A 21,613-nucleotide genomic window follows, 5' to 3' on the forward strand; every position below is an offset into this window, starting at 1 on the left:
AATCCAGCTACCTGTTCTCCTTTACCTGGATCTCAGCACTGTTCTGGGAAGGAGACAGGTTCTTTTCTCCTACAAAAGGATCATTTTGGATCTTGCATTGGTAGTGAAAGCAAGGGAGTTAGGGAACTTTCAGGGTGAATTGCAACGTGCCTGATTCTCTGATGGCTGCACCCTGTCTTAGTGTAAGCAGGTGGATTGGATCATTGTCCGAGACCTAGATAGTGGGGTAGGCGGGGAGTTGGTGCCTAGCTCTCAGTTGGTCCTTCTATAGTTAATGGACAAAGAAAGGTTCCTTTGAAGGAAAAATGAGATCTCACATGCACTACCTTCTGGAAGTATCTGCCTTCATCAATCACAGAAGGATCCTAGAGTCCATGCTGCAAACTGCAGTGTTCAAATACATGCCTAAATTTTTAGTGGGATTAGTTTAGTACATTGGTGACTCATTGGAACTGATTTATTTTTTTTCTTACAGTTTCCTATGAAAATAGGTTTTCTGGTTTGTTTCCTAACCTATGTCATAAACAAAAAGTTAAACTGATGGAGAAACTGAGAGCCAAATATATCTGTACTATAACTCAATTAGCATCAATGGAGGAGTTTTAATTCCACATAATTAATCTGTAAGATGTTTTCAAGTGCCGTGCCTACACAGCTGCAGTGCCAGACTTTAGCAATACATACCTGGCCAGCACAGAGCACAGTCACACTTCCTTTCATGGCCTAGGAGGCAGCTTTCCCTATCCTCTGACAATTAACAGATGACACAGAAAATGCTCAAGAGAAGTAGTCTGGGAAATTCTCCACTTGAAGGCAAAGCAAGAGCAGCCTCCCTTCCTTATAAGAAAGTCTTTGGCTCCAACTTAATGCTTTTGCCAGCATTCTGTTAATGCTCAGCCTCAGGTCCTTACTCCTATTAGTTAAAAGCAGGATATGATTCATTATTCCTATGCCTAGACTAGATGTTGCTTCTCTAATGCAAAAATTGTCCCTGAACATCTTTCAGTCTCAGTACAGTAGAAACCCTGCAAATTTTCAAATGGATTACATACTTTAATGCCATTAATTAATACTGTTACATTAAGAGCAATCTGTCACTAAAACTGCTCAGAAGTTGCAAGTCGTAAGACAAAATATTTCACTGAGGTTGGTGTGGAAGTACAGTCAGTTTTGGCTGATGCTTCTGGCAATACCCCTTTCAAGAAACCCAGAATCCCCTCCACAACCAACGATTTGATCCCACTGTTTTCTCTGATGGACAGTAGGTTTGGAAAAATCCCTGTAAAGTAGGAGAATGTCTTTATGCCTATTTTTCATTCAATTACTTCTACAGAAAACTCAGGAAGACAGTACACTTTAAGACACCTTAAATATCAATCAAATTATATAAATGGTGAATGACTGTACAGAAACAATAAATAATTACCTTCAAGTGTTTCTCCCTCTCCAGAAAGGGCCTCTCCTGCTCCAGAGGCATACAAGGCAGACACAGTCAATGCATACCTAGTGGCTTGGTCTAAGCCTTTCAGCACTTTAGAGGTGGTGTCACCTTTCACAGTCACTTCCTTAGTTTCACCTCCTGCGACTGGAGTGTATGTTATAAAGTACTGCTGCACTTTGCCAGGAGCAGCACCCCAAGACAGCTTCATTGTTGATGTTGTAGCATCAGAAACTCTCAAATTTCTTGGATTTCCTCGGACTGCACATGTCAAAAGATGTTGAAAACAAGTTGAAGCAAGCTTCATTTCTTGGTTTATTTTTTAGGTTACCACAACATAGGACTTAATGCTGAAAAAATAATTCCTGAATAGCCTGCACAAACACTGCTACAGTATAACTTTACTGTAATCAGGATGTACAATTCCATCCCCACCCTCCTTAGGCAAAAATGCCCAATAAAGTCTTTTTGCTCCTATTTTTTTCTGTTAAAACAGGCTGAATCCTGGAACACTTATACATACTAGCACCTGAATATATGCTCAACTTCAACACGCCAATATCCGTGTTGAAGTCCCTGTCTGCAGAATCAAGTCAAAGGTCACCAACGAAATGTGAAATTAACACCTTATTGTTTCCTACAGAGTTCTTTTTTATGACAGTTTTTCTGGCTTCTAATATTTAAAATCTCAGTGAAGTTTCACTAGTGCTCAGGACATTCATACTGTCTCTGTACTCTTTGGATTTTGTTTAATAAGGCATGATACCTGTTAAAGGATCATATATTTTCATACAAGTTAAGGCTACAGTGATAACTTTAGTAAATTAGATGTTTCATTCACTCCTTGCTAGCCATTCAGAACAAAGTGAAAACAGGGTCTGAATTTGCTGAAAAGAAATATAATTTATATCATTGACAATATGAAGAATCATGAGGACAATTAATTAAATATACAGGTAGATTCTTCACCCAAGTTACCTTGCCATATTAGGTGTTGCAGGTTCAATAGACTATATTTTAAAATTAAATATTAAAATTTTGACAAACTATATTGTCTTAAATTACCTCTCAACAAGGTTTGAGTAATTTTATAATTCCTTGTTCATCTGGGATAATACATATGGCCAATATGGGTTATTCTGTTTTCAGTATGAATATGTCAGCATGCAGGGAATTCTTCTCAAGCTTACTACATTCACAGCACTGATCATGTACCTTCATCAGTTTTTGCATATCCATTCAGCGAATTCCCAGGCCCAGACTGATACTCAGGAATAACAGACACTTCATATCTTGTATCTTGGAATAGGTTCTGCAGAGTAGTTGATCTTTCATTTGCTGAGACAGTCACTTGTCTCCTTTCTCCTGCAGTAAGTGGTCTGTATACAATCCTGTACCGTAGGACATTTCCTGGAGCTGCACTCCAGCCAACTACAAAGCTATCTGTAGTTTCATCTGTTATCCTTAAGTTTCGAGGAGCACCTTTAACTAGAAAAAATACATACATATAATTTTTAAATATTTGCTTTTAATTAAGTAGTATCTGAAGTGAAACCATTCCAACCATTCTGTTAGCTTATCCAGTTTACCAAAACAACAACTTATATTGCCCTCCCATTGTTTTAAGGTACAAAAACCATTAGTGATTTCTGAAAATTTAGGGCCAGAGTTATTTTTGAAAATTTATGGCCAGAGTTACAACCAGCAGTGTAACACAGTTGTCCCCAAAAGTACATTAATCCCAGTTTATACAACTGCTTCTGAAACTTAAGACAGTCTGACTGTGTTTAGCAGTAACAATAGAACTGAACTGTGTTAAGGGACATTTGGGCATAGTGGGAAAATTTCTTAACACAACAAATCGTATTTGTTTCTTTGCTGTGGCCATTGGCTTCTGCACCACCTCCATTTACAGATAGTTGTCAGATACACCTGACTACACACAGGCAGCTCTCCTACTTTAAAGAAACAACAAAGGTAGATGCAACAGGGAAAAAAACACCAAAACAATTCTATTCTTCAAGTTAGATTTTCACAACAAAAAATACATTCATTGCAATATGAGTTGCCTATAACATTTAAATAAGGCTTCTGAATTAAGTCTCAAACTCAAAGACAAGAAATAGCTTATTATCCCAGAAATTAAGGGAAAACGGTGATGAATCATTTAACCTAGCCTACTCCTTGACAAAAGACACAGCAGCTCAGGTTATTTCATATAAACTCAGTGGGCATGCCAAAGAAAAACTTGAAACTTCCAACATACATTAAGATGTACTGTACTGCAAGTCACCTAGCAGTATGTAGCATTGTCATTTAGGCAAATAAAGTTTTGGGTTTTGTTGTTTGCTATCTGAAGTATAATTCAGCTGGAATATTATATGCCAAAAGCCTTGCTCTTCAGCGTTAAATTACAAACCTGTTAAGGGTGGAGCAATTAATAATCCTAGTTTTAAAGAAACTAACTTGTTTTCTACTAATCAGAAACACAATACTCAATTTCAAATTCTTTAAAAGCCTGCAACCAAAGTCAGTTGCCAAGAAAGCTGTCTAGCCCAAATTGTTAGCTAGATCTGCACGGAGAGCTGCTGACGTTTACATGATTGCAGAAGAACTTTGCCTTCTCAGACATGTTGGGATTTCATCAGATCAAGATGCTGACAATTATGTAAGGCAGTATCAGTTGCAACATGGGAACACTGATTATTTTTATGAAAGCTATTCCTTCTCCTGTCCCTTACGCTCACAAGCTACATAATATATCAGCCAAGAGTTTGTCTGTTTTCCTAAGGGAAAGTTATGTGTGGCCAAAACATTCTGACTGGTACAGTCATGGAAATATGCACACCAACAGCAAAACCTGTATCTTCCAAACTTAACATCCAAACTAAGCTATTTTATAAGAGTGCATTTCTATCAGTTCTAAGAGGAAAGAGCAATTAACAAATTTCCATGCTGTTTCTTTTGCTCCCTTGGAACCATTTACATCACCAAAGGTCACAAATGACAGCATGGAATAATGAAAAACAGTGGATCAATATTTTAAAAAGCATGATTTAGACAAGACTGACTATTCAACTACTGGAATAGAAAATCAAGTTTACCATCATCCTTATACTTTAAATCAGTGGAAATGCATTGTGGCAACTCTATCAAGAAAAAGTATAGTTACCATGCTTAAATTTACAGCCATTGATCATATAAACTCACACTGACATCAATGGAAGTTTTGTCAGTATTGGATCAGACCCATGAAGTTCTGATAAGAAACAGCTGACCAAAACCTCAGCCCCCTTTAAGCCTATGTTATATAAAACAGAATTTCTATTAATGTAAGTTAGATGTAGACACAGCAAATTACATGGGTACATGCTTGACTTTAAATGTATTAAAGTCAATGTGCATTCCTGCATCAGTCATAATTATTAAATAGAATAGTTCAGTTGGAAGGGACCTACAATGATCATCTAGTCCAACTTAAGTGTATATTAAATTAATACATGCCAATGAATTTATTATGGACAACACACCACTTCGTTCAATAATAGGCCACTGCAGAAAAACACAGGTTCCATCCAACTTTCAGGGAAAACAAAATCCAACCTTAACAATTTAACGTTGGCCTGTTCTTGGAATTTTATATGTTTACTAAATGCATTAAGAGACAATAATGTTTATTCTCATCCTGCATACCAGTACAGCTTCTCAGCCTTAGCTGGCTGTTCCACATATACCCATTCACTCAAAGAAAATTTTTATTTCAACATATGACATTTTGGTGTCTGAGAATAATGGGAAGCCTACCTTCTAAGGTGGTTTCCTCTCCATCCAAGGGAGGGCCATCACCGTCTTCATATTCAGAAATCACACTGACTGCATAAGTAGTTTCAGGTAGCAAGTTGGTAAGAACTGAGCTAGTACTTGAAGCTGGTACTGAAACAATGAATTCATCTCCACCAACTGCTACTTTATATTTAATGAGATAGGACAAAACCTCAGATCCAGCTGGAGACCAGCTCACTTTGAAACTGTCAGATGTTACATCAGAAAAGACCATATTCTTTGCAGGTACATAAGCTGTGTGGAAATAAAAATGCATAGATGAGGCATACTTGCTAGTATCTTTTTTAACACAAAATCTCTAAAATAAATTAAAATTGTCCCTCAATAATTTGATTTATTCTAATAGAACAGATATTTTGTTGCACATGCAACAGTATTTGTTTTCTATACTTGCTTATGGCTATCAAATATTCATGAAGATCATATCTGGGTTGTCTCAAATCATACAACAATGAGTAGAAGCACCAACTCAGTGATTTCTAGATCAAACAAGAACAGTCCATCTAAAAAAATGTACTTATGAAAACTTAAGTTAGAATCCGATGATCAAGCTGGGTTCCCTCTTTCCTATGCCCCATGAACAGCAATAACATTATGCCCTCAATGGGAACTAAGAATCCTTGGGGTTTTTTCAGATCTAGATTAGAAATAGGACAAAATAAATCCCAGTATTTTTTCAGGAATGGAGTCAAAGGGGAAACAAGGAACTTGACATGAGGCACAAACACAAACCTGACATCCTGGGCTTGTTTTGGTTGGCCTAGTCAGCCTAACAGTGAGGATGTTAAGACTGCTTGAGCCCTCTAAAACAAAGGCTGCTTTGCTGGTTTGTTCCTCAAAGCTACCCTGAAACAAAAGGCTTATTTTTAAAGACAGTGGGGTTTTCAATACTGGGGACTATTCAATGTTAGTGTTCTACTAAACATAGGTAGGGACACTGAGGGTGCAACTAATCATAAGTAACTTTAGCTCGACCAAAAGTTGGTCATTTAGAAATCTTTTAAATATTAGACATTATCCAAGCTCACCAAATTTGGATGCATGTGAAGTCTTTTATGTGCTACTTCATTTCAGCCTTTACAGTTAGATTGAGATGAATATCACCTAGCGTCTGCTGTCTCAAATTGTCTTGTCTAAGCCCATTTCAGAGGACCATTCATTTACCCTAAAAATTAATCAAATCACACTCTGGAAGTACCGGCATTGCTCCATTGCCTTTGAAATTCTAAAAGACAAGCTTAGACTAGCTACCACATTTTGGACAGCTAAAGAAGAATGGCCCTAGTAACTGTTTTACTCAAGACACTGAGTGTAAAAGCAGAGTACATCCACTAAGGTCATTCCAGATAGACATACACTTTAATAGCTTTCTAGGTACCTAGGAGTGGAGGGAAAAAAATATTTCTCCAATAATTTTTTCATCTCCATTTCTCCATTAATTTCCCCCATTGTTTTTAATATGTTTGAAAATGAGAATCAATCCCCAGTTATTAAAATCATCATTTGTATATGGACAATTTCATCAATATCAATTCTTCAGGTAACTACAAGCACGAAACATTGGTTCAGATCTATTTTCATTGCACTCTCTACATTTCTCTAAGTAATAGTAATTACTTACATTTTTTCCGTATAGCAGCCAGTTCCTGCTCAATCCGTAGACAAACAGACTGTGTTAGTTCAAATGATATTCTTTGAAAAGCATCAAAATCTTCCACTGTGTAAACGTGGGTTTCAGCAGGAGGTGATGCAATTGCTTCTAACTCTGTACGCACTGCATCCTTCACACCGACTGCAAATATTTCTACATCTGCATCCCTCAGCTTTATTGCAGGTTCTTTAAAAGCATCTGACGATTTTCCATCAGTAATAAGAATCATGACTCTTGGCACATTTGGTCTTGATCCTTTGCTGGTAACAAATACTTTCTCCCTCACATATGTCATTGCTTTGCCTGTGTTGGTAGATCCACCTCTGTAGGGGAAGGTGTTAATAGCCTGAATTATGTCTTCCACTCTGTTGTATCTGTTCAAAGAAAACTCCATATGGGGATCTCTGCTGTACTGGACAAGACTTATCTGTACTTTTCGAGGCGATATCTCAAAGCTTTTAACTAACACTTCCAAAAATGCTCTTACTTTAACAAAATTGGCGATACCAATGCTGTAGGAACCATCCACTAAAAACACAACATCAGCTTTTACATCCACACCACGTGAGCATTCTGTAAAGAAAAAGAATCGCCACTATAAACAGATAGTCAATAGCCACAGAATTACAATTGCATCTGCAGTTCATGTATCATACCCAGTTGCTTATAAAGAAAAGAAACCACACTAAGTAAAGTTGTTTCTCACAAATATTAAAGGTATGATATTAAAACAAGCATCAGAGGTTTAAGCAACAAAAAGCTACCATGTGAAAATAACAGTAGCTCCTAACTCACCCACTTGAACTTTTACTTGTTGTGTTTTTTCCATTATCGTTATTGGCTCACTGGGGGTCAGTCCTTTCATTGCATAAACATTAATTTGATACTCTGTGTCTGGAGAGAGATCTTTAACATTCAGAGCAGTAGTCTGAGGACCCACACTCAGTACATGTTGTTTTCCACCAGCTATCATTGGAATGAACTGCAGCCGATAGCCAGTTATTTGACTTGTGGATGGATCCCAAGTGATCCTAACAGATTTTGAGGAGATCTGAGTGGCCACCAGATTTGAAGGAGGCTCCACCACTGAAAGAAATGAAAAGCAAACCCAAAATATTAATTACAATTAAAAACATATTTTCTTCCACATTTTTATTTCTGGAATAAATTTAGTCATGTTTGCTTAATATTTACTAAAAATCACTTTTTTTTTTTTTTTTTTTTTTTTAGCATAAGTGAATTACAGGACAGTCCAAATGAGGCACCAGTGAGAGGACAGTAATATGAATAATGCATTTGTGGTCCCCTGAGCATAGCAGAAGTTCCAGGAGAAATGCTGCCTTGCTTTAATATTGTTTCAACCAGAAGTGAAAGCTATCCCCCCCAGAAACTTAGCAGAGAGTGTGAACAAATGCAGACCTGAGCAGAGCACTATGACAGTGGAGTCATCTCTGCTGCCATTTTGATCAAAAAATAGAATCTTACAGGGCCAGAAATCTACAACGATACAGCTTGACGTCTGTTTTCTCAGCATTCTCCAGTTTTTATTCCTCAGTTCTTAATGTATTACATATTCTGCCCGTTCACCAAGCAGGTTTTTTTCCCTCTAGTACTTTTTTCTATAGAAGTGATGCCTGCATCCAAACTAACTGTATGAGACTCTGATAAATGCACATCATTGTGTTGTCTTTGAAACTACGGAATAATGGAGCTATTCCAAATCTACTACATCACATGTTCTGTTCTCCTGCATTTAAATGCACAAAGCTGAGACCTGTTTTCCACACTTGCTGAATGAGGCAACAGATCAAACTCCAGAAATAAAGCAAAGGAAGTAGGGATAGCCCCTTAAATACGCATCAGAATAAACTGAAGTCAATAAATACATTTATAGAAAGTATCTCACCTTCTTCTCCACTAACCAGTTCACCTAGTTGTTCATCAACACCAGAGCACACTTGCAAGATAATTTCATTCTGTATATCCACAATTCCATCAAAATTAGCCACATTGAACACATGCTTCAGTGAAGGCTGAGATGCAATTAGCTTGAGTTCCTTTGCATCTGCTGCTTTGATTCCTAGAAGTTGCAATAGACAGGACTGTGTTAAGTGGCCGTAAAATTCAGACACCTGTGAATGTATTCATAAAGTATCAGAACATCCCGGGGTAAAGCTGAATTTAATTCTGTTCTGTCTTCTGCCATTATCAATAATCAGACTACAAAATAATGATTAATGAAATGAGGTGACATACTCCATTTTCAACCTGAGAAAATAATGTGGTATCTTCAATAAGGCCAAGGTTGAAGCTATGTTTGTCAGTTGTCTTAATCTCCATGAAGGAGCTACAGAATTACTATCAAATTAACACAATTGGTATGTTCCACTCTGGAGGATGCAAACAATCCATTTCAAGGCATCCACATGGAAAGAGTGGCACAGTGAAATTCTTGAAACAGAGAATCTGTAGAACATATAACTTACTTCTTTAGGAATGCCAATGTCTCAATCATTAGAAAAACTCAACATACCCAAAGAAAAAACTTCAACCCCTATGTTGCGAAGCTCTCTTGCAGGAATTTCGACTTCGTCTTGAGCTTTTCCATCCGTAATGACAATTGCTACTTTGGGAAAACCTTTTCTTGCTCCAGCAGACTCAGTGAAGGTGTTTTGAACCAGGTAATCAATAGCCTCACCTAAAAACAACACCACAAGTTGTGTTTTATTAGGCTTGAATAAACTAGGATTTAAAGGAAATATGAATTATAAAATGAAATGCTGAATAAACACATATGTGGAAAATCTGTACCTGTCATTGTGTTGCCACCTTTGTAAGGTATCCTTTTAATTGCATCAATAAGATCACTTCTTCTGAAATACTGATTTAAATTGAACTCTGTTCTTGTATCTGAACTGTACTGAACAACTCCAACTCTCGTCTTTTCTTCCCCAATGTCAAAAGCTGATACAAGGGCAACCATGAAGTCCAGAATATAACCGAAGTTATTTCTCCCTACACTCCATGAACCATCTACCAGGAAAACTAAATCTGTCATTGCACTTATGGAGCATCCTGGATCACAAAAAAAAAAAAAAAAAAAAAAAAATCTCTGTTAGCAAGCAAGCAATTGCATTCTTGCAAAGCAGTGAGAAATGTCTGACAGAAACTTAATAGGTAAAAGCCAAAGCAAACAGATATTTAAATGTTTAATACATTGATATTCTTATCTGGAATAACTTACTTGGGCAAGCATTATTCACTTAAGAGAACACCCATACAAGCCTTCTAGCTGCCATTACCAAAAGGGTACTGTGACCTGAATACTCAGTTTTGAGACACCTGTCACACTATTCCACAAGATCTGTTAGACCACAGCAGATGAAAACTCACATACAAAACTTTCTACAACAGTTTGATGTTATAGGAACATTCCATTTTTGTTACCACTTTCGCTTTCCATCTTTATCTCATCTCCCCATAATAGCTGCACAGGTTCTTCTGCAATGCCTTTTATCCACAGTCTTTTGTTAATAGGACTAAGACACTCATGGACTTGCTTGGGTTTGTTGAGTGAAATTCCTAGTTTCAGTACCAACTTTGCACCTTATTCTTTCAAGGCAGCTATAAATTTCTTCCACCCCAGTCCCTTCCCAAGTTTTCTTAACTCTGGACAATTTTACAAGTTAACTTCATTGCTAGGTAACACAGGAACACAGTTTAACTTTATGGGGCCCTAGAGCTAGTCCTCACTTATCTCTAAAATGTCAGATAAGTTGAAAGACAAAACACCTTACTTTGTAATTGAGCCTCAACCTTCTTTTGCTCTGGTATCCCTGGACCACCTGTCTGAACTGCACAAAGCACAACATAGAGAGAATTAATGGAGAAAATCAGGTTACATTTGTAAACATCAAAGAAAAGCATGTAGAGAATTAGAGGCACAAATCTGACAAGCCTCAGAACATGAAAATATAAGTGCAAGTAATGAATACAACACCTGTACTTACAGATTTGACAGCATAGCATTCATGGCAACACAAAATACAGAAAATGCAAATAATTAAGAATCCTCTGTATTTGTACATCTTGTACAGTAATTTCCTGAAAATTAACTGCAACATCCCTGGATGAAATACCAATATTACCCTTCTCTAACACATAGGAGAACTCATCATAATGAATTTTCCCATGGTTGGCTGGGAAGCCTGAGACATGAGACAAACTGTCATAGAAGATAGTCTGCTGTGCTTAACATTTTTATTTAATTAAATTTACTTTATGTTTTAATTATTAAATATAAAAAATTAAAATCCATATTTTATTATGCATATAGAAATATTGTGTCACATTTTATTGTCTGATGAAGGTAGTTAGCTTTTTTTCCCACACACAGAGGAAGCCGGTCGGACTCATTTGTTACTGAGGTCAATGAGAGTCCTCCCCTTGACTTCAGCAGATGCAGTTTATAGGAATTAGGTTTAGCTCAAAAGAGCTAGTGGCTTCCTGCAAAGAATTCTATATGTCTGTTGTCAGACATGATATAACCATGTCAGTCTCCTCTTATCTCTTGCAAATTATCTCTGTTTCTACTAGGAATTATGCTTAACAGAAAAAGGCTGTTCAGCCAACTACATCCGATCAGAGTTTAGGTATGTGGCAATTTTGTTGAGGAGCTGAAACAAAGCCAGGTTTTGAGAATGACCATTCAACTATCTTACTTGGTTTTCTAATTGTATTACACGTACTTACTTGTCAGTTGGCCAAAAACAGGTAGACTCTCCTCTCTTTCATCATATGAGGCTATTGATACAACATACTCTATATCAGGTGTAAGATCCGATAAGACAGTTTGGGTAGTGCTAGGTGAAAGAGTAAATTCTTTAGTAGGCCCATCTGCAATAAATACATAAAACAGTTAGTGCAGCCCTTAAATCGAGCAATTTCAATGACAAGTTGATCATAAGAAAAATAAAAAGGCAACAAGAGAATAATCTATCTAAAATCCAAAGATAATTTTAGAATGATACACTTTCTTTTTTCTTGAAGTATGAATTTTGAAACGTGAAACTTCAAACTAACCTCTTTTCAATGTGAACAAAATTACCAAAGTGTTTAGTAAATTCCAGGAAATTTGAAACTTAAAATGCACACACAAACTATACTATCACCTAATAAATCATAGCCCGGTTCTGATTCAATATCACTTTTACAGTGATTATTTCTCAAAGTGAAATAGAATAATGGGTGTCTTACACGACCATTATCAGGAAGTTATATGACATCGCTGCATCATTACCTGACACGCACAATATTTCCCCTGGGAGAAGAACTTCAATGAAGTACAATACAATTCTCTAACGTTAAGGTAAAAGCATAGAAGAGGAGTAGAGTGATGATTCTACCTTCTTTTTGCTCCTTGCAAAGGAAAGGCGTCCAAAACTTATTAGTTGCAGTCCCCAAAGGGGAAACGCTATGGTAAGAAAAACTCTAACTTGGAACAATCACTGCTTCTTCCTGTGAGCCCTTTGCTTCCACCCAGTCTAGATCACAGACTTCAGAAAGATGTTAATGGCTATTCTCATAGCTAAGTTAGAGATAAGTGAAAATAAACCCAAGTTTTCAAAAAGTTTAATGACATAACAAAATTTTACAGAACTCACCATTTGTTGGAACCACAGTTATCCTGTAACCCACTATTGCATCTGGTGGCCTTTTCCATGACATTTGAACATTATGTTCATCTATAATTGTAAAATTCAAGTCTGACGGTGGATTAACTGCAAAAGATTTATACCAGGTGGATGTTTAAAAGTTTGAACAAGCTTTGGCAAATGAATAAATAAAATAATGTTGAGCAAAGCTTACTAAAATTGTCTTTGCATAAATTTGTTTCCAACAAATATAAAGATATGTTGTTGGAAAAAGAGTAAAATAAAAGCTGACAAAATATGACAAAACATCAAAGAGTATACGCATTACAGAGGACAGCACAGAACGTATGTTTCTTGAGTTGCCAAGACATTCAAGAATGGCCAGCAAAATCAAGCACAATAGAAAACACATTTGAATACATGTACAATGAGTTCACAGATAATCACCACATATGCAAACATTTCACATAACAATTAAAGGAAATTTTTTTACATGCTGGGTGCAATCCGTACAAGCATGCCAAATCACAACCTGCTTACAATATCATGAGATCATTTAGGACATTGAGAACACAGTACTCTTCTTAATTAGACATCAAAGAATTGATCAGCTTTTTAATATAGTCTCTGCATAGTCATATTTCTTATCAATTTCACTGAATCTAGAAACTTGGCAGAGAAAAAAATATTTTAAAGAATACAGGAAAAGATTGGGTATTTAATGTTCAGCAAAACAATTTTTGTTAGGGTCTAGATACAAATATACATATAAAATGTATATCAGTAATAATGATATACCGATGTATCATTTTATTTCAAAATATGGAGAGCTCCACCCCTTTGTTCCTAGAAGCCACAAAAGTGATGTACTTTGCATATGGCTGCAAAGGATTCAGGAACTAAGGGGATAAAAAAATGGGGTTAGTAATGGTTGCAATTTGCTGAAATATTTGAGCTGATGCAAAAGTTCACAAAAATGAGATTCTACCTGTTTACACCAGATTGCTGTACAATTTCAAAGGTGTAAACATTGCTTTCATGTTCCCTTTGCAGCAGGTGTACCCATACTAGTAGTGGCATTTTAACATAAAATGCCAGTATGGTTCCAAACAACACAATGGTTAATTATGAAAAGACAACATCAAAGTATATTTATGGACATTTATTTTACAGAATTTATAGAAAACAGCAAAGAGGGCACCAGTGATCTGAACAAATGACTGCAAATAAAACTTGTAGGAGCTGATGACAGAAGTAACTGAACAGTACAGAAAGAAATAGTTTACATACGCTATTTTGCAGCATCATGCATATGTAAATGAAATGTTGATTATTATTTTTTTAGCTTCCCACAATGGACAAAAGCCTCCATGTACAAGGTTCATTACACAAAGACGTTTCATAAATATTTTATAATGATATTCTCTTTCTAAAATTGTCATGCTTATTCATGCAGTATTTTACTGACTCACTGTCAGTGCATGGTAGGTGTATTATATATTATTGTTTAAATAGGTCTACTAAGTAAGATTAGATTCAGCCATACTTTCCTTAACTACTTGTGAGATCGGTTTGCAGGCATTTTTAATAGACAGATCTTCTCTGTTTCATGGAAGATCTCCACCATACAGCAAAGTTTGTTTCAGTTTTGAACATAATTTAAAGAGCAGATAAAGAAATGAATGCTAGAATGTATACTTGTGAAAACACACTGTCCAATTGCAATAAGTAATATTGAGCTCAAAAAAAACTTGCAACCAATTGTGTAGGCCTTTTTTTCTCCTTTTAATTTACTGTCATTTCCAACCATAGGATAATATGGCTTTGTAATACTGATACAATAGATACGCTAGTACTGAAGTAAATGTTATTTTTCCTATTGTCCATACACAGGCAGTGAGATTAGACCATTAACCTGCATGCATAGTTTATTCATCATTCAGTTTATGAGTATCACAATGCTAGAGACAGCAGGGTAGTTACTTAGTATCAAAATCATGCAACGCGTGTTAATAGTAAAATACATTTAGGTGATAAGAATATCATTATAAAATATTGTTTCAGTAGCAATGGCTCAGGACAAATTTAATGCAAAGGCAGAGACAACTGACCTGAGCATGCTTTTAAAAAAAATTCAGTACATGGAAAAAATAGCACCACCAACCTTGCAAGTAAATTGGTATGTTGCAGCAGAGACTTTAGGCTTTAACTGCTGAAGGACAGCAGCAGCCCAACTTGTTGATATCCAAATGACCGGATTCCAGATAAACTGAAAAAACTGACTGTGAGGAAAAGTCTTTAACATTTTAAAGGACTTTAATCCATTTTATGCAAATTCAGGTGTGGATCTTGGCAGGTAACAAGAATAGTAGTACATCGACACATAAGTGACGTATCCTTTCATCCAGGTGTTCACAGCCTTTGAGAACAATGGCGTTGCAGGGGACTTCAGAAAGTCCCCTCATCCATCCCACGGCCAGGACATGATCAGCCACCCCATGCCATTCCTGACATGTTTGCTCAGATCATTCCTAAAGAGCTCCACTGTTGACAAGACTGCCAGCTCCCCACAAAAATTACTCCAATGCCTCACTCCCTTTATCATCGTAAAGTTATTCCCGACACCTAACCCCAATCTTCGTTGCTGCACTTCAAATCCATTCATTCTCAACTTGTGGCTGGCTTATCAAACTCAAGCACTGAATACTTCGCCCAATGAAATCCAAAAAGGAACCTTGCCCGAGTGAAAAAAAGCCATTTTGGATCCAATGTCATCAAAATGTCTTCCAGATGGCCTGTGAGCTTTTGATACTCAAACAGAACCTCCAAAACATCCATGGACCTTCACATGGGTCAGATTTCACCCATGTGAAACCAGCTGCAGGGTGAAGACCAAACCATGGGCATATGACTGAGAGCAATAAGTTGATCTGAAGTACAGAAAAATGTTTAGATGACAAAAACCTTATTGTGATAATCAAACAGGACAACTGTTACTCCACCTTATTAAAATTCTTCTTCCAGAAGGGAACTCACCAGTGGAAAAATAATACATATGCAATACGGAATCAGACCAGACTTCTAGGAACAAAGTGCCCCTAGTTGTGGTGGGAGTTTGTCCCGTTACAGGGACAAACCTTAAAACTCCACTCTACAAAGGCTTATGTGTGAGCGCAGCTTTACTCAAGCAAGCAGTCTTGATGGCGGGCTACTTGCGTAAGTGAAGCTGCATCTATGCTTAGAGTGTAGTGACTGTGCTGATTAGTCTGCTCCTGTGCCCATCAAAATCCATGCCAAACCTCTCACTGACTAGTCAAGGTACAGGATTGTGATTGTAACATGTGATGGTATTGTAGCACTGCCTTAATACAGTGATTCCATTGTTGATGCACAGAAATGTATGGCTCCCCTACAGGTTTCCAGTGTAGTAAAAAAACATCTTGCTGTATGGCAGTAATTCACACCATGTTAGTTTTCACCACTCTTAGAGCTATGATATGATAACTTCCATGATTGGATACCCTATCTTATGCACCAGAAAAAAAAAAAAAAAATCAGACATAATATACTTAATTCATTGCCACTCCTTGTATTACATACATGTATAATAACAGTATATTTTCTGAAACAAAAAATATAAAGCAAGGCAAGGCATCTTTCTCATGCTATGTATGTCTTCTACTAGCTTGTATTACTTGACAGGTAATACAAACCTAATATACCATAAAAGTCTACAGCTTTTTAGAGATAAAACAATGTGACTGCTAGAGGGTCCCAATGAGTACCTTCACAAGACAGAAGTAAAATATAATCAGAAGATCAAGCAATTTAAATCTAGCACCAAACTTAAAAGTGATAGAACTTGGAAGTAGCTGCCATCCACAATCCCTATATGAAACAAAATCTGTAATTTCATCACTGGAAAAGAGTCACCATAATTAGCATATGAAATAACATGTTAGCCCATGTTAAAATAACATACAGGCCACAGAAGATGAAGAATAAGCCCAGCCTTGCTCTCACTGAGATAAGCCTTGCTGAGGCTGGAAGAGGCCAAAACTCCTCATTTACTATTTTCCTCAGAAATGGCATGGATTTGACACAACTAATGAGATCACAATGCCATTCAAGCTCCTCTGAAGTCAGAGTTGCCAATGTGAATGGGAGAAAGAACGAGCTATAGGCTAGAGATCTCGTAAAGAGCACCTTCTCAGCCTGGTTAGATGTTCACTGCCAATCACAACACAGAAACATTGGCACTGGTATGTTGGCATTTTTTTTATTTTATACACGTATATGAAGTTTCTTCAAAATATGAGATCTATAGCTCATAAGTGTATTTTGAAAAAAAATAATTTAAATATATACACCTATACATGTAAAGATGTATGTAACTAAAGATAATTGCATACATATATATACACACACTGCATGCATGAATATTTACCAAATTTTACATGTGTTTGTGCATATATATATGTATGTGCGTGTGTGTGTGTATACATATACACACACATGTACATTTTGCTTCCAATTAGCAGTGGGAAAAACAGAGAGTTATAGTCACCTTCATGTATACACAAATTTCAATTTCACACATCAGCCTACATGGTTCTCTCTTTAGGAACCTGGAAATCAACAGCTAGTTTCTCAAAAATAGAAATCAGACATCAAAAGGTAATAAAATAATGGTCCCACCAACCAGTTCCAAAGCTGAGTAGTTGGTTAACTTCAAAAGCTTCAGCTATCCCAGAACGTCTCTAAACCATTCAGTCGATGAAAATTAATGTACTCAACACAAGCTTTATTACATGAGAAACTTTCTAATCCTCTGTAACTGCTGTGCTGCAATTATTTGTCACTTACTGCATTGCGTGTCCTGGAGACAGATTTTTCACCTGACAAACCTTTTTCTGCACTACACAAAGGTCCCACGCTTGGCTCAGTGATGCCCTCCTTCCCTACCTCCAGCCCAGAAAACAGACTTTTCTGGGTCTGAACCAGTTCCTGAAACATTGAGAAGTTAGCACCTTCCAATGATTTCCTCATTTCTTTCCTGTGCCTTTGAAAATCCCTCTGTATTGGGAAACACAACACACTACACAAGCCCTGACATCATCACAGCATTACCTTGAGATTATAACTAACAGGTTATTCACATACTAATCTACTTGGCTTAACTGTGACTAGAATAATGCAAAAAAAAATCTTATCTACCGAAAGGACATAGATTTCCCCCTGGCTCTTTGTGATCACAGATGGAAAAAATAGTGACAGAAAGAAATCTTGACACGAGGACACAGAGGGAATGCACTGGAGTATTGCAGTGCTGGACTAAAAAGGCAAGAAACAACTTAAACAGAGCATAGAATATAGCATCATGCACAAGAAGTTTAAGCTGAGAGAGAGACGTCAGCAGGACTGCAAAATAAAACAAGAAGAATTTCCCTGTAAAAGAAAAGAGAAAAAATGCTGAGCATGAAAACAGATTTGCTTCCTTGTCCAGAGTAAACAAACAACTTCCCCAGTGAAATGCCATGAATGCATTCAGACTATATGTTGCTTTTACCCCCTCTACTGCTACAGTGATCATCCAACTAGAAACCACCACGTTGCTGTATCTCTGTAGAAAAGCTCTAACACCATTACTGCAGCTCACTGCCTTGCCAACAGCAACAGAGCACGGCTCTCACAAAGCAGCTGGGATGCTGCTGAAGAACCAGTTTCATCCTGGAAGATTTAGGAATCTATGAACAGCAGTATCAGATAAACACCAGATCTACTCCCATGGAAGACTGAAAAATGAAAGCTGAAGTAAGGCAGCGAAACAGAACCAAGCTTTTCCTTTCCTCTGCTTTCACTCCATCCTCCCACACCATATCAACAATCTTTACCACATCAGATGGCCCTCTCCCTTATCCTCCTCTCACTTTTTCATCCCACCAAGTGTCTACCCACACCTCAGGGAAAGAAAATTCAAACTGCATCTCTTGTGAACACCACAGGGAGAGCCAAAGGAAAAAAAAAAAAAAAAAAGGACTGAGTGATGAGGGGAGAATGAGGGGAGAGCTTTGCCACAATGTGATCTGAAAGTTGGAAAAATAGACTAAAGGACAAATCACCACAGGAGAAAGTCAGTTCAGCAGACAGGATTTCAGTTGTAATGATACCAGAACTAAATGAGATCCAACATGCAATTTACAAGATGACGCAAAATTGAAGCACAAAATTTAAACAGTGCAGAAGGATAACCAGTATAGTGCAAACAAAAAACACACTGCAAAAAGCTCTACGAAAGCAGTTCCCACCAGAGCAAGTCCAAAGGTACTCCTAGCTTTGAACTTCCATTTTCAGCACCACTATTTCTCACTGCACTTCCTACTCAAGACACTTTTCTGCTCTTACTTTAAAACTCTAGAGCTAGGAGAAGTTTCTTGTAGAAACCTGATCACTGTAAACTAGGTATTTTATTTAATACACATTTCTGAATGCACAGTAATGTAAGGCCTGTCCAGGAGCCCTCTACAACTCACAAGGTCAGGCTTTGTCCGCTCTTTTGCTTAGCAATCGCACATCCTTCAACATGAGATCTAAACAAGCTTGGCCAGCTTGTCTGGCAATGTGTCTAGTTTCGCTGTTATCAAATAACCGTGTGCTTCTCCAAATACATTTTTGTAGCTTTCATTAACAGTACTTAAGCTATGACTGGTTTAGTCCCCACTATAGCTAAATAAAACGCCCTCGCATTTTGAAAAAACCTACTCCATACATGTAATCAGTGGTGCAGGACAACAGGAACATTACTCCAGCTGCGAGCAAGCTCCTAAGATGGGGAAGAATGTGCAAACACATCCACTCCCTTCCTCCATTAAAACTGTACACTTTCTCTGCTTTCTCTGGCATGGCGGTCCTGCATTTCAAATGCAACTCTGAAATGACTTCAAATGACCTTTTTGGGTTCCTCAGCCAACAACAACGCAGCGCGAGAGGGAGGCAGCAGGCCGATTCTCTCCTAGGGTGACCAGATGTTGCACTACTGGCAGAAATGTCATCTTTTTCCAGAAAGCCAGTGTGCTTCACATCTGCGTGCCCAAAGCAAGCACCGCTGCCAGGGGCGGTGGGGGCAAATGCCCCAGAGGCATCTCTGACACACCGTGTTTTTAGTAGCCATCAGCCAAGGTGGCCAGGTCCAAGCACGGGAGCTTGCGGCAGGCCACGATCAGAGAATTGGTTTCAGTTCAATAGAGAAAGAGAAGGAAAGGAAAAAACCTGAATTATCAGATGCTGGCTTCTGGTTTTGTCCAGTAAATCCGGGGGAGTTCACACCCAGGGGTTCGGTTCGGCCTACAATGGCGTCAGGTCCCAGAGGTCAGATCAAGTCATTTCAGCGCAGGACGTTCAGCATCTCTGTTTCCCCTGGCAGCTGCTGCTGGCAGAAATACTGTCCCTACGAGCAAAGCCGTGCAGCTCACGGAGAGGCTGCCCCCACGCTTGCTGTTAATCCGCCAGGGAGGCAAACGCACCAGGGCCAGGCCATTTTGAGCCAGGCCGTGGCGAGTGCGGTGGCCATGATGGGTCTTCACCCCTGCAGCTGGAGGCAGGACACTGCCACAGGCTGACAGGGACCTCAACCTCCAGAGAGACGGGGCCAGGGCCCTGCAAGGAGGAGGAGGAGGAGGAAGAGGAGGAGGAGGAAGGCCTCTGTGGGGGTGTCGGAGCCACATGCGTGCCAGAGCCCTGGGCCCCCCACTGCCACAGCAAGGCCCGGCCCAGGCCCAGCCACCCCTCAGCGGTGAGCATACATCATGGCGGCGGCGGCGTCTTCCCGGGGGTGCCCCCAGGTCAGACCCACCATGGAGGCCGAAGCGTCCCTGAGGGAGGGTCCAGCCAACCCAGGGCTCAGCCGGGGGTCGCCTGGCTGAGCAGGGGAGGCCGTTGCGCCGGCGGGGTGTAGGCGAGGGGTCCGACTCAAACAAAACACACAGGCGCAGACAGCCAGACTCTGTTGGAGCATTTTATTTTCAAAGCTGAGGGTTGTTGGGTGGTGGGTTTTTTCGTTTCCTCTCTCAACATAACTAAACGGGCACTCTACAGCATCGAGCCCGGCCGTTCTCGGTCCGTCAGCAGGGCAGTGCCGCAGGGCCCCGGCCGTGCCGGGCTGCCCGCCGGCGGCGGCAGTGGCAGCGGGCTCCTCGGGGCGCTGAGCCCAGGCGGCCATGCCGTGCCGTGCCGTGCCATGCCGGCCGGTGTCCTGTCTGTGGGGATGTGTGGACAGCACACCAGAGAGACAGAGAGAGAGGGAGCTACAGTCCGGCTGACTAGCCGGGAGAAACAGAGCACAGAAGGAGCTGGGCAAGGAAGGAGAGGCGTTTCTCTGAAGGAGAGAAAGAGAGAAGGTGAAGGAGTTACACTCAAAAACAGAGAGGGAGAGAGCCGGTAGCTCAAGGCTGGTTGGGAGGTTTGCTGGTCAGCAGGGCACTGGGGGCAAGGGGGCAGGGAGGGGAAGGTTACCTTCAGCCTCGATGGAGGAGAGGAGGGCGGCTGCACACAGAGCAGCGACTGCCGAGCACAGCGCTGTCTTCATTTCTGCCCTTTCAGATCACAACAACATGAATGAATCTGCAGTGATGGGGGTGGGGGGGGAAAGGGAGAAAGGAGAAGGAAATGATACGCGTGGATTAGAGGGTTGCGTGGGTGTATTCATGAAACATAAAAAAGACAAACCGTGGATTTCACTTTGTTCCCTTATCCCCAGCCCCCACCCACGGGACCAGGTTGAAACCTCCAGACTTGAAAGCCGTCCAAGACAATGACAGATCTGCATGACTAACTGGAGTCTCATCTCACAATAATGTGCCTTTTGTTGCTGAACCCTTTCCAATCACGGTAAGTACATGCGGCTTTAACCTAGTTGGGGTTAATTTGATCAGGGAAGCGCGGTGAAGGTCCGTGCCTCTGTACGGGCAGGAGCCAGGAGGGAGCTCCATGACTTCATCACCGAGTGTGATGATAGCTAATTCAGAGGTC

The 21,613-nt window shown here is 39.3% G+C and overlaps 1 protein-coding gene across 5 annotated transcripts in view; it reads right to left on the reverse strand.

Moving 5' to 3' along the window:
* The window catches only part of COL12A1 (collagen type XII alpha 1 chain), a 106,080-nt gene that overhangs the window by 81,891 nt on the left and 2,576 nt on the right, over positions 1 to 21,613 (reverse strand). For 4 of the 5 annotated variants that reach the window (XM_075046458.1, XM_075046457.1, XM_075046460.1 and 1 more), the window contains 12 exons: positions 21,098 to 21,205; positions 12,596 to 12,712; positions 11,685 to 11,828; positions 10,730 to 10,786; positions 9,744 to 10,007; positions 9,466 to 9,630; positions 8,839 to 9,012; positions 7,728 to 8,018; positions 6,903 to 7,505; positions 5,243 to 5,515; positions 2,654 to 2,926; positions 1,427 to 1,699 (listed from right to left, as the gene is read on the reverse strand). In XM_075046458.1, coding sequence (XP_074902559.1) covers positions 1,427 to 1,699; positions 2,654 to 2,926; positions 5,243 to 5,515; positions 6,903 to 7,505; positions 7,728 to 8,018; positions 8,839 to 9,012; positions 9,466 to 9,630; positions 9,744 to 10,007; positions 10,730 to 10,786; positions 11,685 to 11,828; positions 12,596 to 12,712; positions 21,098 to 21,170 — 2,707 coding nt within the window. In that variant the 5' untranslated portion in view covers positions 21,171 to 21,205. The remainder of the gene's footprint in view (positions 1 to 1,426; positions 1,700 to 2,653; positions 2,927 to 5,242; positions 5,516 to 6,902; positions 7,506 to 7,727; positions 8,019 to 8,838; positions 9,013 to 9,465; positions 9,631 to 9,743; positions 10,008 to 10,729; positions 10,787 to 11,684; positions 11,829 to 12,595; positions 12,713 to 21,097; positions 21,206 to 21,613) is intronic. The other variant, XM_075046461.1, reaches the window with a different exon arrangement.

Source organism: Buteo buteo, chromosome 15, assembly GCF_964188355.1.
Source record: "Buteo buteo chromosome 15, bButBut1.hap1.1, whole genome shotgun sequence".
Lineage (NCBI taxonomy): Eukaryota > Metazoa > Chordata > Aves > Accipitriformes > Accipitridae > Buteo > Buteo buteo.